The sequence below is a fragment of the Arvicanthis niloticus genome, chromosome 5 (genome assembly GCF_011762505.2).
Source record: "Arvicanthis niloticus isolate mArvNil1 chromosome 5, mArvNil1.pat.X, whole genome shotgun sequence".
NCBI classification, from domain to species: domain Eukaryota; kingdom Metazoa; phylum Chordata; class Mammalia; order Rodentia; family Muridae; genus Arvicanthis; species Arvicanthis niloticus.
This window is the reverse complement of record NC_047662.1, coordinates 20,234,446-20,248,298: the sequence shown is the minus strand read 5'-3', so window position 1 is coordinate 20,248,298 and position 13,853 is coordinate 20,234,446. Positions and strand designations below refer to the sequence as shown.

The window sequence follows — 13,853 nt, the reverse complement described above, 5'->3', positions numbered from 1 at the left end:
GGGAGTTCAAGGCCAGCCTGGGCTACATAAGACCCTGTTTCAGAAACTAATAAAACCCAACTGTCCTCAGTCAATGAGTGGAATGTGGGCTGTCTAGACTTGGGGTGGTAGATGAAGCCTGTGGGGAATGGGGGGAGGGGGTGGGTGGACACCAGCAGCCCCTGGGAACAGATGTTTGGCCTGAGCCAACTTACAGCTCTGCAGGTGAGGTATCAGCTTTTCTTGAGTCTCTTCCCTCCCAAAGCAGTAGGGAGAACCTAGAACCGGAATGAATGAGGCCTCCTACACCCCCTAGGGGAAGGGGTCTCCAGGTTGGTGCTTTCTCTCCCTGGCAGCCCCTGTCTGGTCGCTTCCACCTGACTTCAGCCAGAGCCCCTGGGTCGCTAGCAAATCATAATTCCAGTTTTCCAATTTCAACCGACTTGGGGCTAATGGCTGACACTTGTTCAATGAGAACAGCAGAAAAGCATTTGGATTTATTGTTCGGAGAGTTTGTTCCATCTCCTGGGTCTGTTTCATGCTGTTTTCTCTAAGTTTCAAAGCATTGTGTTTAAAAAAGGAGAACTTCCTCCGATGGCAGTGTTTTGCCTCACATTTAAGTGGGGGTTCTATAGTTTACGAAAGCGTTGGCATAGTAACAATAACAACCGTCACAGATGTGAATGGTACTCTACAGGGTGCGCTCACATGGAATCCCAGTGTTTCCGCCAACTGAGAAGCTGGGCTCAGAGAGGTTAGGGGGGTTGCCCGAGGTCACACAGCTCAGGGCAGGGCACAGCTGACCATAGGTCCACCTGGCTTCAGAGACTGGGCTGGCCCTCTGGTAAGGTGACTCCGTCCTCTCTCAGCTTGACCCTGACCTACCTCAGCCATCTGCAGACAAACCGTGAGCAAGAAAAAAACAAAATGGGACAAAACCCAGGGGTGTGCTCGGCAGTCGAAGGAGAAATCAGTATAAAAATAACCACTTGTGTACCAGGGGACACTTGTGATCCCAAACAGAACGTTTTGTGCTAGGATCATTTTTTGCAGCAGAGCTGAGCCTGAGGGTCTGTCAGGGTCTAAGGAGGACACTTGCTTTCAAAGTTCTAATTCTGTGCCGGCTAAATGGCAGCTTGCAACCACATGTGGCTGTTTAAATTGAAATGAAAAACATTAAAATTGTACTTTTGTTGTGCCTGGCACCGTGCTTCAGCTCCGAGGCACGTGGCCAAGCCTGGGCCACAGAACCTCAGGAAATCCCTCGGGCCAGCCCTTCAGCTGCCAGCTGCCTGCTCCTGGCTCCCCTGCTGTCTGTTCAGAGGTGACAACATGGGGCACATCTGTTTTGATATAGATCCTGCCTATAGCTCAGGCACCTATAGATGGCACTGCAATAATTGTCCCTGAACCGTCTCCTAGAGCAGCTGAAACTTCAGGGGTGTAAAGGGCAATGAAGGGGTGACCTCAGACCAGGGCCTGGCTGCTCAGAGTCCATAATAGCCTCTGTGTGTGTGTGTGTGTGTGTGTGTGTGTGTGTGTGTGTACACAGAGGTCAGAGGTCAACATAGGGCATCTCCCTCAGCTGCACTCAACCTTCTGAGACAGGCTTTTACATGGGTTCTGGGGATTTGAACTCATGTACTCCAGCTTGGGAGGCAGGCACTGAATCCATTCAGCTGCCTCCCCAGCTGTCCCCGGGCACTCCCTGCGCACATTTAGTTTGAGAAGCTCGGATTTAGGAGGCAGGCTGAGCAGGTGGAAACGTTCCTCAAACCTAGGGAACCGAGCGCGCTTCCAGCCGAACAGCCACAGAGCTCTGACCCCGGCAGGCAGTGAGTAAGAAACCTGAGTCACACAGACCCACAGTCAGGTGCCAGGAAAGACCCTACAGGAACAGCTATGACCTCATCTCATACTGACAGTCACCTCCCAGGCATGAGGGAAGATACTGGGGACAGAACCCAGTGCCTGGCTCAAGTTAGGAGAGTGCCAATGATCTGTACCCCTAGCATGAGAACCCCATCTTGGCCTCAGGGTGTTCCCTGAGGATCTCCAGTTTTTCTTTGTGTGTGTGTGTGTGTGTGTGTGTGTGTGTGTGTGCATATGAGCACGCACACACCCCCACATGGGGATATGTGTGTGGATGCCAGAGGTTACACTGTCTTCCTCTATTATGCTCTACCATTAAAAAAATTCTTTTATTTTGCCTGTGTGTGGGTTCATCCATGTGTGAGTGCAGGTCCCCAAGGAGACCAGAAGAGGCCACTGGGTTATGTGGAGCCGGAGTTACAGTGGTTGGGAATCGACAACACAGGTGCTGATAATCAAACCTGGGTCCCGGATCAGAGCAGTGCTCGCCCATAACCCTGAGCCATGGCTTCAGCCTTCACTCTGTATTTGAGGCAGGGTCTCTCCCTGAACCTCACTAATTTGATTAGACAGGTTAGCCAGTGAGCTCTGGAGATCCACTGGTTCCCCTCCCCAGCTCTGGGATTGCAGACAAGTGCCATCCAGTGCAGGGGTGGGGGCGGCTACCTGGGTACGCTGATATGTGGGATTTGAACTCAGGTCCTCAGGCTTGTGTGCAAGCACTTTACCAGTTCAGCCATCTCCCCAGCCACCAGCTTTGGTTCCTGTACCCCCAGCACATCTGAACACACGCACACGGTTTGATGGAAGTGACTGGCCAGACTGCTCTTGGTTTTCCATGATGCTTCAAGGCTCAGGGCTTGGGCAGGCATTGAGCTGTTTGGGAGGTGAAGCTGGGTTGAAGCTGCAGGCAGCTGTAGGGAAGGGTAGCCTAAGGCCTGCCATAGGCCCTCTCCTGCCTCAGGGATCTGGGTCCCGCCCAGTGCCTGTCTTGTTCTCAGCTGCCTCAGGCCTTCCTTATTTTTATCCCTGGTGTGGTGTTCTGTGCTGAGAGGATTCTATTTCCCCACCTGCACCCTCCTGGAGGATGGATGATAAAATAGCCATTTTTACAAGTTGCTTCCAGCAGAAAGACAAAGGACAAGGATGTGACATGGACCCAGTGGGGAGCCTGGGGACTTTAGAGGGAGAGACATTCTAGCTGACACCACCCAGGGAAGAGCTGGGCATGTTGCAGGAGGAGAGGCCAGGGTGCTCATCATAACTCTTTACTATTCTGAAAAAAGCCTGGCAAATGGGACCACCCAGCTCAGGGCCCTGTATGTAGGTAGTGAACCACAGTTGTGTTCCATGAACATCTGATGCTCAGGCCTTGGTGGATGCACCAATCAAGATGGTTCTCCACCCTTGACTATGGGCCATCTGGCACCCAGGCTAAGCCCAGTGAAACTAAGACAGAGCAGGATCTGGGAACTTTGGACTCAGCCATCCTATATGGGATATGTAAGTCCACCCCTGGTTCTTGTAGGAACTCTGGCCACCAAATCCTCTCTTTATTGTCTTTTTTTTTTTTTTTTTAAATAATTTATGTGTATGTGTCTCCATGACAGTCTGCTTTGTTTGTGTGTGTGCGTGTACGTGCACATGTGCACGCCTGCAGAAGCCAGAAGGTGCCAGATCTGCCGGAGCTGGAGTCACAGGTGGCTATGAGCTGCCTGACATGGGTGCCAGGGATCCAAACTGAGTCTCTCTTTGAGAGCAGTGTCAATTCCTTAACCACTGAGCCATCTCTCCAGTTCTCTTGTTTTTTTAGCAGTCTAGCTGTTCCCTTGTGTTGGTATCAGGAACCGGCTTTATGGTTGCAGGTCACTTCCGAATCCAGCAATGATGGTGACATCACCCTAGGTATTAGGGACCCGCGCATCTGTTGCCATGGCAATCCCCATACATTCCCAGTGTCCATTTGGTTTACCTCCCACGTTTACCTGCAGCGAGCAGTTATGTCACAGCCTAAACAAAAGGCAGACCCCCTTGAGCTTCACTCTCTCTTCTCCCTTCATCTCCATCGCCCCCTTTCTGTTCCTCTCTCACAACAAACCTCTCTCACGTGGAACTGCACCGGCCTGGTGTGGTCTGTCTGTCCTGATGCAAGCCGAGATTCCAACACGACACCTTGTTTCCAAGATTCCAGGAGCCGTTCACCAGCAGATCAACACAGGCTTTTGTTGTTGTTAAAGTTATAACTAAGACTCCCCAAAGACACAGACCGGAATAAGGGCATTAAATACACACAGCACGAGACGGCGCGCGGTTGGAAGACTATACAGCCGGGAAGAGTGCTGACAGACGTGTATTTTTTTTTTGACAGGGAAAAATGTTCACAATATATAGTTAAGTGCAAAAGCAGGTTATAAGAAAACAGTATGCATAGGCTGATACCATGTTTGCAAAATATAGTTTCTATATATTCATAGAAAAAGGTCTAGAAGAAAATATAACAGTATTCATTCCGGAGAGTAGGATGACCGTATTTACCATGTTTGTGCGGCGGGTGCCTCTTTTCCTTTGATGTGTGTGCTGACCAAAGTGTGTGACTGATGCTCTGAGGGCCGGGGTTCCTGCTATGGGCACAGTGCTGCTCAGGAGAAGCTGGGTTGTCTGAGCCTCCAGAATAAGGAGGCAGTGGATCCTGGACCACAGGGTATCAGGAGCATCTTGCTGGTTCTCATAGCAACCTCAGCAGGTGGAATTTCTGCTGATGAAAAAGAGCCCAGAGAGGTGAGGTGACTGGTCTTGGCTCACACAGTGGGTGAGTGGGGAGGTCACCAGGCCTGGAACCCCAATACCTTGATGGCCAGTTGACGAGCACAGTCTAACGAAGGGTCTGGGAAAGTCAACAATACCCAGGACCTCAGCTGTGCCCAGGCAGCCAGCCAGTGGGTCTGTTGGAAGGGAAGGCCTGGCACTTCAGTGTAGGGACCAGGCCTCCTTGCCATGCAGATGGCTTCTGGGTTCACAAGAAGATGACACAGAGAGTGACAAGGGGGTCTCAGTTAGAAGATGTCACCGTACTATGTCCTTGTCTACACACAACTCCTACTTTGCTTGGGTCTTCGCTTAAAAGTCCTTATTGTCCCTAACCTCCAGCCAGGCCCTGGCTATTGTTGGCTCAGCCTCATGTGTCCTTGTTGGTATTGTTAATGGTTTATAGTGTTCCAGTGATGTAGGGACACCATATATGATCTGAGTGCCCGGACTGCAGGACGGAGACCTTCTAACCCCAGTCGGGGCAGGGGGTCATCAAGCACTGCTGACTGACAGCCGATGAACAAAGGTATCCAGGAGATCTCAGCGGTAAGGCTTACTTCTGTCTCTTTTCTGGCTGTGTGACCTCAGGCAAACAGAGTCACCTCCCTGGGCTTCTCCCAATCCTCCATCAGAATATGTGTACCCAGCTCCACCCAAAGGGCTGGCCTGGTTTACTAAATCATACCTCAGCTCGGCTGGCAGCTGGTGATTGCTTCTGATGACACTGTTGGAATATTTTTTCCCAGGAGCCACGGGTGGCCAATGAGTCCAGTCTTCTTTCTTATTCAATGAACTCCTTTATTCTATTTCACATATTTTTCCATCACAGTAATGAAAATAGCATTAGTGACTTGTAACATTCGGGACCAAAGCAAAGGGGGCGCCTCCTCAGATGACAGGGTAGATGACAAGAAGTCAAACAGAGTCAATGTCGGGTGATAAGCATTAAAAGCAGACAGGTCAAGAGAGCGTGTGTGTAAAGACACTTAAGGTCTCCTTGAGTTAGGTGACGTTGCTTTAGAAGGTACATGATTTTGAAAATTATATTTGTCATAAAACTCAAATAGGGAGAAAAAAAAATAAAATCCAGCAAAACTGAGCTCTCTAAACCAAAAAGGAAACAGAATCAAATACATGAGATGGATGTGCAAACCTCCAGTCCTTTGGCCCAGGGACAGCAAGTGTGGGGACACAGAAATTCCCCCATAGAAAGGAACGTGTGGGTGCCGGGGACACAGCCCGGGCGCCCATGCTGGTTCATCACCAGCTCCTGTCTCCTCACAGAGGAAAAGAAGTCGCCTGTCCGACACATCCGTCCAGGGTCTGCCCACAGTGGACCTTCCGTCCCCAGTGCCTCTGAGAACGGTCCCGGATCCCAAGAAAGTAGTAGAGGCATCCCTGAGACACGGGCGTGGCGACAGTGGTCAGTGGCGGTGCCCAGCCGTGCTGGAGCTGTCAGAACGGTTGACAGGCAGCGGGTGAGCCTCGGTGTTGAACACCCAGTCTTCCAGTGACAGCACGTTATCTTCAGAGAACAGAAGATAGAGGTACCTGTGTGGCAGGGCAGGGATGGAGAGAGCAGTTAGTGCAGGGGAGGGGGCACTGCCAGTGCTGGTCCTGAGGAGACACATGGATGCTGAGCTGTAGGTGCAGAAGACCTGTTTAATGCTGGCCAACACCCACTGCTTCATTCGCCCGACTGCTCTGTGAGCCTTGTGAACTTCAGAGCCTTGGTCTGGTGGCCCAGGGTCTGCACCTGCCCAAAGGGTTACTAGGCTCCCAAGCTGAGGTTAAATTCCTACGGGGCAGTGACAGGGCTGGACTCTGGGAACACTCGCCTCTGGCGCGGGAACTTACTAGGAGGGACCACCAGAGCAAGACCCAGCTCAGGGCTTCAAGCTGGGCTGCAGAGATTATAGGGGACAGGCTTAAGGGTATTCAGCATCAATGTCACATAGTGGAGGCGTGTGACTTAATTTTGAAATGAAGAGTGGCAAAGGAGTTTGGGAAATTCTCGCTGTGATCAGCGTTGGGGATCTTGGAAAGAATTAGACCTGACCATAGCTCAGCCTGCTGTGAAGCCCTGGGGACCCTGAGCCTCTGTCCCCACACGGGCTTACTGCCTTGACTCCTAAGCTGTGGCCCTGACTCAGGAAGAGCTGTACTCACTTCAGTGTCTCAGCCAGGAAGAAGCTCTGTTGCCTGTTGTCGTGGTTGGGGTTACTGCTGTACACATCCTGGATCCCCGAGAAGCCGGCTTCTGTCCGGCAGTGTTTTTCCAGAGCCTGGAAGAAGGAAGCAGCCTTAGTGTGGGGGAGGAGACGCTCTGGTGGCTGGATCTCAACAACACACAGGTCCCAACCCCTGGCTGGCAACGTGGGGGTCCAGCTACCTCCTCCCCAGGATCGCTCTGACAACTCAGCCTTGATGCTTTCCTAGTAACTGAGCAATTCCCTGGTCTGGGTCTAGCCCAGGCTTCTCTACTTCCAGGGACCAACACCTTCACCACAGAGGTGATGATGTCAAGGGCGGTTGTTGGCAATCTGCAGGGGCCGCTGGGACCCAGAGAGCAGACTCAGGCATCCGACATGGCCCCCTTTCTGCTCTGTGGACAAACATAAGCACAAAACATTTGGCCTTGAAGGTCGAGAACCAGGGCCTCAGGGAAGCAAGGCCCTGGATGAGTCCTACCAGTCCTAAATGTAAGCAGCCTCCCACCTGGAGTGTGTGCTGCAGGATAGCCTGTCCCCAAAGCAGGTGACCCTTGCTGCCATGGGCGCAAGGGCTTGTGGGAAGAGGGACACAGGACCCATCACAGAATTTTTCTGGAAACACTACTCTTATCTTTTCCATTTACCCCTGTGGTACTTTAAATAAGAATGGCCCCATAGACTCATCTATTTGAATGCTTAGGGAATGGAACTCCTTGAGAAGGATAAGGAGGTATGGCCTGGGAGTAGGTGTGGCCTGGGAGTAGGTGTGGCCTTGTTGGAGTGGGTGTGGCCATGTTGGAGGACATGTAGCACTGGAGGTAGGCTTTGAGGTTTCAATAGCCTATCCCAGGCTCAGTCTCTGTCTCTCTCTCTGCCTGTGGATCAGGATATAACTCTCACTAAGTCTCCAGTATCATGCCTGCTGCCAAGTGCCCTGCCTTGATGATAATGGACTAAGTCTCTGAAACTGTAAGGAAGCCCTCAATTAAGTGCTTTCTCTTATAAGAGTTGCCTTGGTCATGGTGTCTCTTCATAATAGAACAGTGACTAAGACACCCTAGGAGGGCTAGGTTTCTAACTAGTGCTTGGGATAGAGGGAAGACCATGGGGGATTGGGGGGTTGCTCTGGCTGCCTCCTTGTAGTTCCTGAGCCAGAGGCTTACTTCCCAGGGACAGCCTCTAACCTCACTTACCATCACCACCTCCCAGCCCCACTCCCTGTAGATGGGATCATGTGTCTGCCGCCACAGGTACATGTAGCTCTCCACCACCTCAGGCCGCAGGATGTAGTAGCTCTCGCTCAGCTGTGTGGCCACCGCCTCTCGGCCAGAGTTGAACCAGAAGGCCTCAGGCCCCAGCTTGGTGTCTGTGGGACACATCAACAACCAGTCAGAACCCCCACTTCCTACTTCTCTTGACCCCTGTCTAGAACAGACCTGGATGGGCGTGGCAGAGGGTTGAGCTAGGGTAGACCTGTCAATTGCCCCTGGGGGCTACACCAAGCTGTGCACAGCCTCCACAGCAAGTTCACCTAAGCTTAGAGAATATAGCTGTTTAGCTGGGTGTGGTGTGTACACCTATAACCCCAGCACTTGGGAGCAGAAGCAGGAGGATTTCTAGTTTTGAGGCTAGCCTGATCTACACAATGAGTTATTGGCAAACTAGAGCTATATTTTGAGACCTGTCTCAACCCTTCCCCTAAAAATGTTGGAGTTGTAGGACTTACCAGAGCCTTTATTATGCTAATGTGCTACCAGTCCCTCCCCTAATCCCACCCTCTGCCACCTGAGACACTGAGTGGCCTCTACTGGAGGACTGATGTTGGCTGGTTTTTATCAACTTGACATGAATCTAGACATATCTGGGAAGAGGGGATTTTTTAAAAAGATTTATTTATTTTATATATATGAGTGCTCTATGTGCACCTGCAGGCCAGAAGAGGGCACTGGATCCCATTACAGACGGCTGTGAGCCACCATGTGGTTGCTGGGAATTGAACTCAGAACCTCTGGAAGAGCAGTCAGTGCTCTTAACCACTGAGCCATCTTGCCAGCCCCTCACCCCCGGAAGAAGAGAACTTAACTGAGAAACTGACTCTAAGACTGGCCCGGGGGCAAGTCTGTGGGTATTATGTTAACTGATCATTGAGGCAGGAGGGCCTAGCCCAACAGAGGAAGCGCCACCCTTGGTCCTGATGCTGTAAGGAAGCAGGCTGAGCAAGTCATAGGAGCAAGCCAGTAAGCAGCACGCCTCCATGGCCTCTGCTTAAGTTCCTGCTTCCGGGTTCCTGTCTTCAGTTCTTGCCCTGACTTCAATCAGTGATGCTAACTCAGACAGGAGCCTGGGAAAGCACCTGCCTAGGCCTGCTTTGCCTTCATGGGGTCTAAGTTTTGTGTGTGGGCAGTTTGCTGCCATTTTGTTCTCCACAGGACCAAAATTGCAGAGAAGAGAGCAGCCAGCCAGGCGTGGTGGCACATGGCCTTTAATCCCAGTACTTGGGAGGCAGGCTCATCTCTGTGAGTTTGATGCCATCCTGGACTATAAAACCAAAAAAAAAAAAAAAAAAAAGAAAGAAAAAAAAAAAAAAGAAAGAAAGAAAGAAAGAAAAGAAAAAGCCCAGCTGCCATTTGTGATTCCCAGGGCCCTGTTGTGATTTCCAGGGCCCTGTTGTGATTCCCAGGGCCCTGTTGGGTGTTTTACATGACCACAGTCCTTAATTTTTTCCCCTTTTTTTTTGCAAAGGGCAATCGGTCTTTCATATGGAAACAGGATCAGGGAGGCCAAGCATTTTATCCAAGACCACCAGCACGTCAAGGCTGAACTAGGCTGAGCCTCTCCTGCCTGCACACCTGTCCAGGCCACCTGAGCACTGGCTCTAGTCCTGGGTATGTCCGTATTCCTGCTTGGCCTTGGCACTCAGGAGGCCAACGGGGTAGGGGATTTTCTCTAGAGCCTGTTGGCAGTCTGGAGATGTATCTTCTTAGGAGTCAGCTTCTTTGCCCCTCACCCCGCCCCCACATGGCTCGGAGGCTCTGCCACTGGGATACAGTGCTTTTGCCAAGTTGCTAACGGGGTGACAGAGGCAGTGGCCACACAGCCGGCAGTGGGTGAGCCAGGCTGGTTGGGACAATATGCTTGATTAAGCGGCTGTCTTTTACAGCCCTAGATGATTGTCCCAGACAAACAGCAAGCTCTTTATTATTCCTGAGGTTTCCCGTTTGTTTGTGGCCCTGGCACAGTGATCCCAGTGCAAAGAATGGGTCGCTCGATTTCAGGCCCAGCACGGATGTAACCCACTTGGAACCAGTTCCAGCCCTGACACTTGTCGCTGCTGGCCTCTTGCTGTCAGAGCCTCATGCAGGGCCAGTTAGATGCTGGCTCGTGGGGCCTAGCGTGGCTCAGGCAGCTGCACACTGTTCTCCCATCGGAAGACAGGCTCAGAGCACTGTGTAGAGCCTCTCATCCACCCATGGCGAAGACTATGGTTCTGAGGCCAGTCAGTACACTTTCAGAAGGGCAGAATGTGTGTGTGTGTGTGTGTGTGTGTGTGTGTGTGTGTGTGTGTGTAGAACTGGCTATCAGGGCCTGGTTCAGCTACTCACATTCAGAGGTGACTTTCCCTAAGGCAGTTCCCCCTCTCTGGGCTGTTTCACCAAGTATAAAATGAGGTTTGGGGCTCATGCCCCTAGACGGACTATTTGGCAGTTTTGGTGAGTGCCTGGTGTGTGCGAACAGATCCTCAAGCTTGCTGGCTGTCTTGAATCAGAGGGCGGCTAGACACAGGGTGAGAGCCTGCATGGGGTGAGAGGAGAGGCAGAGGATTTGCAGGGCTCAGGTGTCAAATCAGCCACCGGTGTTAGAGAAGGACCCTCTGATCCCAGCCTCCTGTGGAACCTTGGCCACTGCTGCTTTTTTTCCCTGCAGGGTTACCTGAGCGGGCATAGGATTCATGGCATGTCCTGGTGATCTGGGCTGCAAGCTCTCGGTAGTAGGCCCTTTTATCTTCCTTGGCATCCTCGGCACCAAGGGCGATCATGCCCCCTGAGAAGCAGGCGAGGTGTCCCATCTTGTGGTCCAGAATTCCTCCACGCCACTCAGCAATGTAGGTCAGTCCCCCAGGAGAGACATTCACCAGATATGTCTCTATGGCCTGGGGGTGGGGAGGACATGTGAACCGGAGGAGAGAGAGGAAACAAGTCAGCTGGGAGGAAACAGCAGCAGTGCTCTCGGGCCGGTCTGTCCCCCAGAGCCAGTGTGTGGCAGGAGCCCTGCCTGGAGCTAAGATGTAACACGGGCCTTCTAAATCTTGTACTTCTTGTGGCTGGAGAGATGGTTCAGCGGTTAAGAGCACTGGCTGCTCTCCCAGAGTCCCCAGGTTCACTCCTAGAGCCCACAAAGCAGATCAGATCGTGACCATCTGTAACTCCAGTTCCAGAGGATCTGACGCCCTCTTCTGGCCTCTGCAGGCATTGCATGCACATGGTGTGCAGACACACCCCACACTCAAAGCAAATGTTTTAAAGGTTAAAAGAAATCAATGTTTTAAAGAACACTTGGAAAAATCTTTACAGCGGGGATCAGCGTGCAAACTTGTCCACCTGAGTCGGATTCCCAGAGACAACAATAATCACGATGAATAAAATAAAGATTAACGAAGCTTCTCCTCCACCGCACCGCCGGCTAGAAGGGCTTAGCCTGAATGCTACTGGCCTATGCTGTTTCCAGCTTTCCTGTGGCCAAGTGTCTTCCTGGGAGGGAGGTCCCCATGCCTCATCAGGAAAGAAGCTTTGTTCTGTCCAGGGTTTCAGCAGTGCTTTCTCCATGCTGGCTGTGAGAGGATTGGTCACCCCCATTACCCACAGGAGCCCTGCTCCTGCTGCAAGCACCACAGGCTTCTTTCAGTAGAAAGGGGCTCCTGAGAAATGACTCATGATGTTGGGGTGCCCTCTGCTCCCTGCTGATAGTTCTAGGAACCCTGAAGCTGGGTGCTGTCCACATGGCCCAAAGCTGGCCTCCATAGCCTATGAGTCTGGATTTTAATGACCCATGGGGACATTACTGGTCCTGTACCTCTAGTCTACTCTTAAATGAACTGGCTCACATCACAGGCCTTTGTACAACCTCAATAGATCCTTGGTAAGAAGGCCTCGCTAGGCCTCAAATGCACCCAGATCTGGCTCCCAGATCTGACTGACTACACCGACTCCCGGCCATACATTCTGAGTTCAAATTTCTTCTCTATCAGTTCTACTGTGTGGCACTGGGCAAGTTACACACTCTCTCTGTGCTATGTCAGCTTTGTCTCTTTGTATCAGAGTCCCCAACAAATGTTGCCCAGGAGTCCTCTGTGGCCTGTCTCCTGCCCTAGACCCACATCCCTTCCAGCCTCAATGGTCCATTCATGCCTGCCCCCTCTGGCTATCCCAAGAGGGGCAGAGTTTTTTTGGGCCAGGGGCTGAAGACACAGTAACACTGAGGATGGGCCCAGCTCTCTCTGGGTGCCAAGATTCAAATGCACGTAGGAAATGGCTGTGATCAGCAGACAGTTGGGGATGAAAGTGTGTACGCTCTGCTCTGCAGAGTAAGGCCAGAGAGGTCTCTGCCTCTGGCTGTGTATGCCCCGTCCTGCATTCTGATGTTCCTCCTCCAGCATGCTGTGGTCCTTGTGGGAGGGGAGGAGGTTGAGTCTCTTACTCCTTCCTCCTGGCTAACCATTTGGAGCATGCCTGAATACAATTCCTGCCCCCCCCCCCCAATTATCTTAGTGTCACTTGGCATGGCTGCCAGCCACTAGCCAAAGCCTGGCACATGGAGACGGGGCTGGCTTCTAGATCCACTTGTCCTTTTCCTCCCCTGTCAGGGCCAGGGCTGGGGGGTTGGCTGCAGGACGCATACTGGGTGGCAGATGGGGAAAGGCAGATGACGAGCTACCTAGGGCACTGGCTCCATGTGGGGGACGAGCTGAGGCCTGGAGTGCCACCAGCTGCTAGGCGGGCTTGCTCTGGGCTCAGCACTGGCTCCTGGGTAGAACAGGGGTCCCAGCAGCTGCTCTATTAAGGGTCACTGCAGGGGGTGGGCATCTGGGCGAGTCCAGAGTACCAGAACCTTCCCCATGTGTGGGATGTGAGGAAACAGATATACGGGGAGTGCCAGGGTGCCATGTTGTGGGGCTGGAAAAGCATCTTCTAACTCCCTGCAGTGTCCTGACTATGACAGAGACGAGCACAGGTGGAGACAGAGCGCCAAGCTTCCATTCTCTGTGTGTATTCACAGGTGCAAGCTCACGTGGGCACTGGTGCATGTGTGAGTATGCTTGTAATGTGTGCACATACATGTGGACGCCAGAGGCCGGCCACAGACAGTTCTCAAGAGCTGTCCACCTTGGTTTGTTTGCTTGTTTTGTTTTTTTCAAGACATGTTTTTTCCATGTAGCCCTGGCTGTCCTGGGACTCACTCTGTAGACCAGGCTGGCCTTTAACTTAGGGATCCCCCTGCCTCTTCCTCCCAAGAGCTGGGATTAAAGGTGTGAACCACCTGGCTTTGTTCTTTAGAGATAGAGTCTCAGCGGTGGTGGCGGCATGCCTTTAATCCCAGCACTCAGGAGGCAGGACTTAATATATTTCTCTAGAGGAGGTCACAGTGAGGAGATCTTCCTTGGCTTCCGTAAGTGTCCTCTTAAGACGCTCAAGGTGACCTGAACCCTCCTACTCACCTCAGCGGACACAGGTTAAACCTTCAGGTTCTCGGCCCTGGCCTGTACAGGGTCCTGGCACCATTGCTGGAGTGCAGCCTGAGAAGGGGGTCTGAGTCTCCTAAGTGATTCCAAAGTGCCAGCAAGGCCGAGGACCACTAGAATGTTCTTCAAAGACTCCGACCTGCCGAGGCCTGCCCTTCACTCAGGGTCTGCAGCCCCAGCCTCCTCACGGGAGATCAAATGTGGGAACTGAGCTCTCTCTACTCAGCCATGCTTTCTGAGGCTCC

At 52.2% G+C, this 13,853-nt stretch overlaps 1 protein-coding gene across 6 annotated transcripts in view; it reads right to left on the bottom strand.

Annotated features, from left to right (window-relative positions):
* Window positions 1–4,185: 4,185 nt before the first annotated feature.
* Man1c1 (mannosidase alpha class 1C member 1) overlaps window positions 4,186–13,853 on the bottom strand; it is a 134,781-nt gene continuing 125,113 nt past the window's right edge. The window contains exons 9-13 of one of the 6 annotated variants that reach the window (XR_013110391.1): window positions 10,803–11,022; window positions 8,066–8,238; window positions 6,829–6,944; window positions 4,698–6,210; window positions 4,186–4,606 (exon numbers count right to left, since the gene is read on the bottom strand). Coding sequence is in view for 1 of the 6 variants with exons in the window: in XM_034502321.2 (XP_034358212.1) it covers window positions 6,084–6,210; window positions 6,829–6,944; window positions 8,066–8,238; window positions 10,803–11,022 (636 nt within the window). In the remaining 5 variants the exon portion in view is untranslated. Of the gene's footprint in view, window positions 6,211–6,828; window positions 6,945–8,065; window positions 8,239–10,802; window positions 11,023–13,853 lie in introns of all 6 variants that reach the window. The other 5 variants (XR_013110392.1, XR_013110390.1, XR_013110393.1 and 2 more) reach the window with 5 other exon arrangements.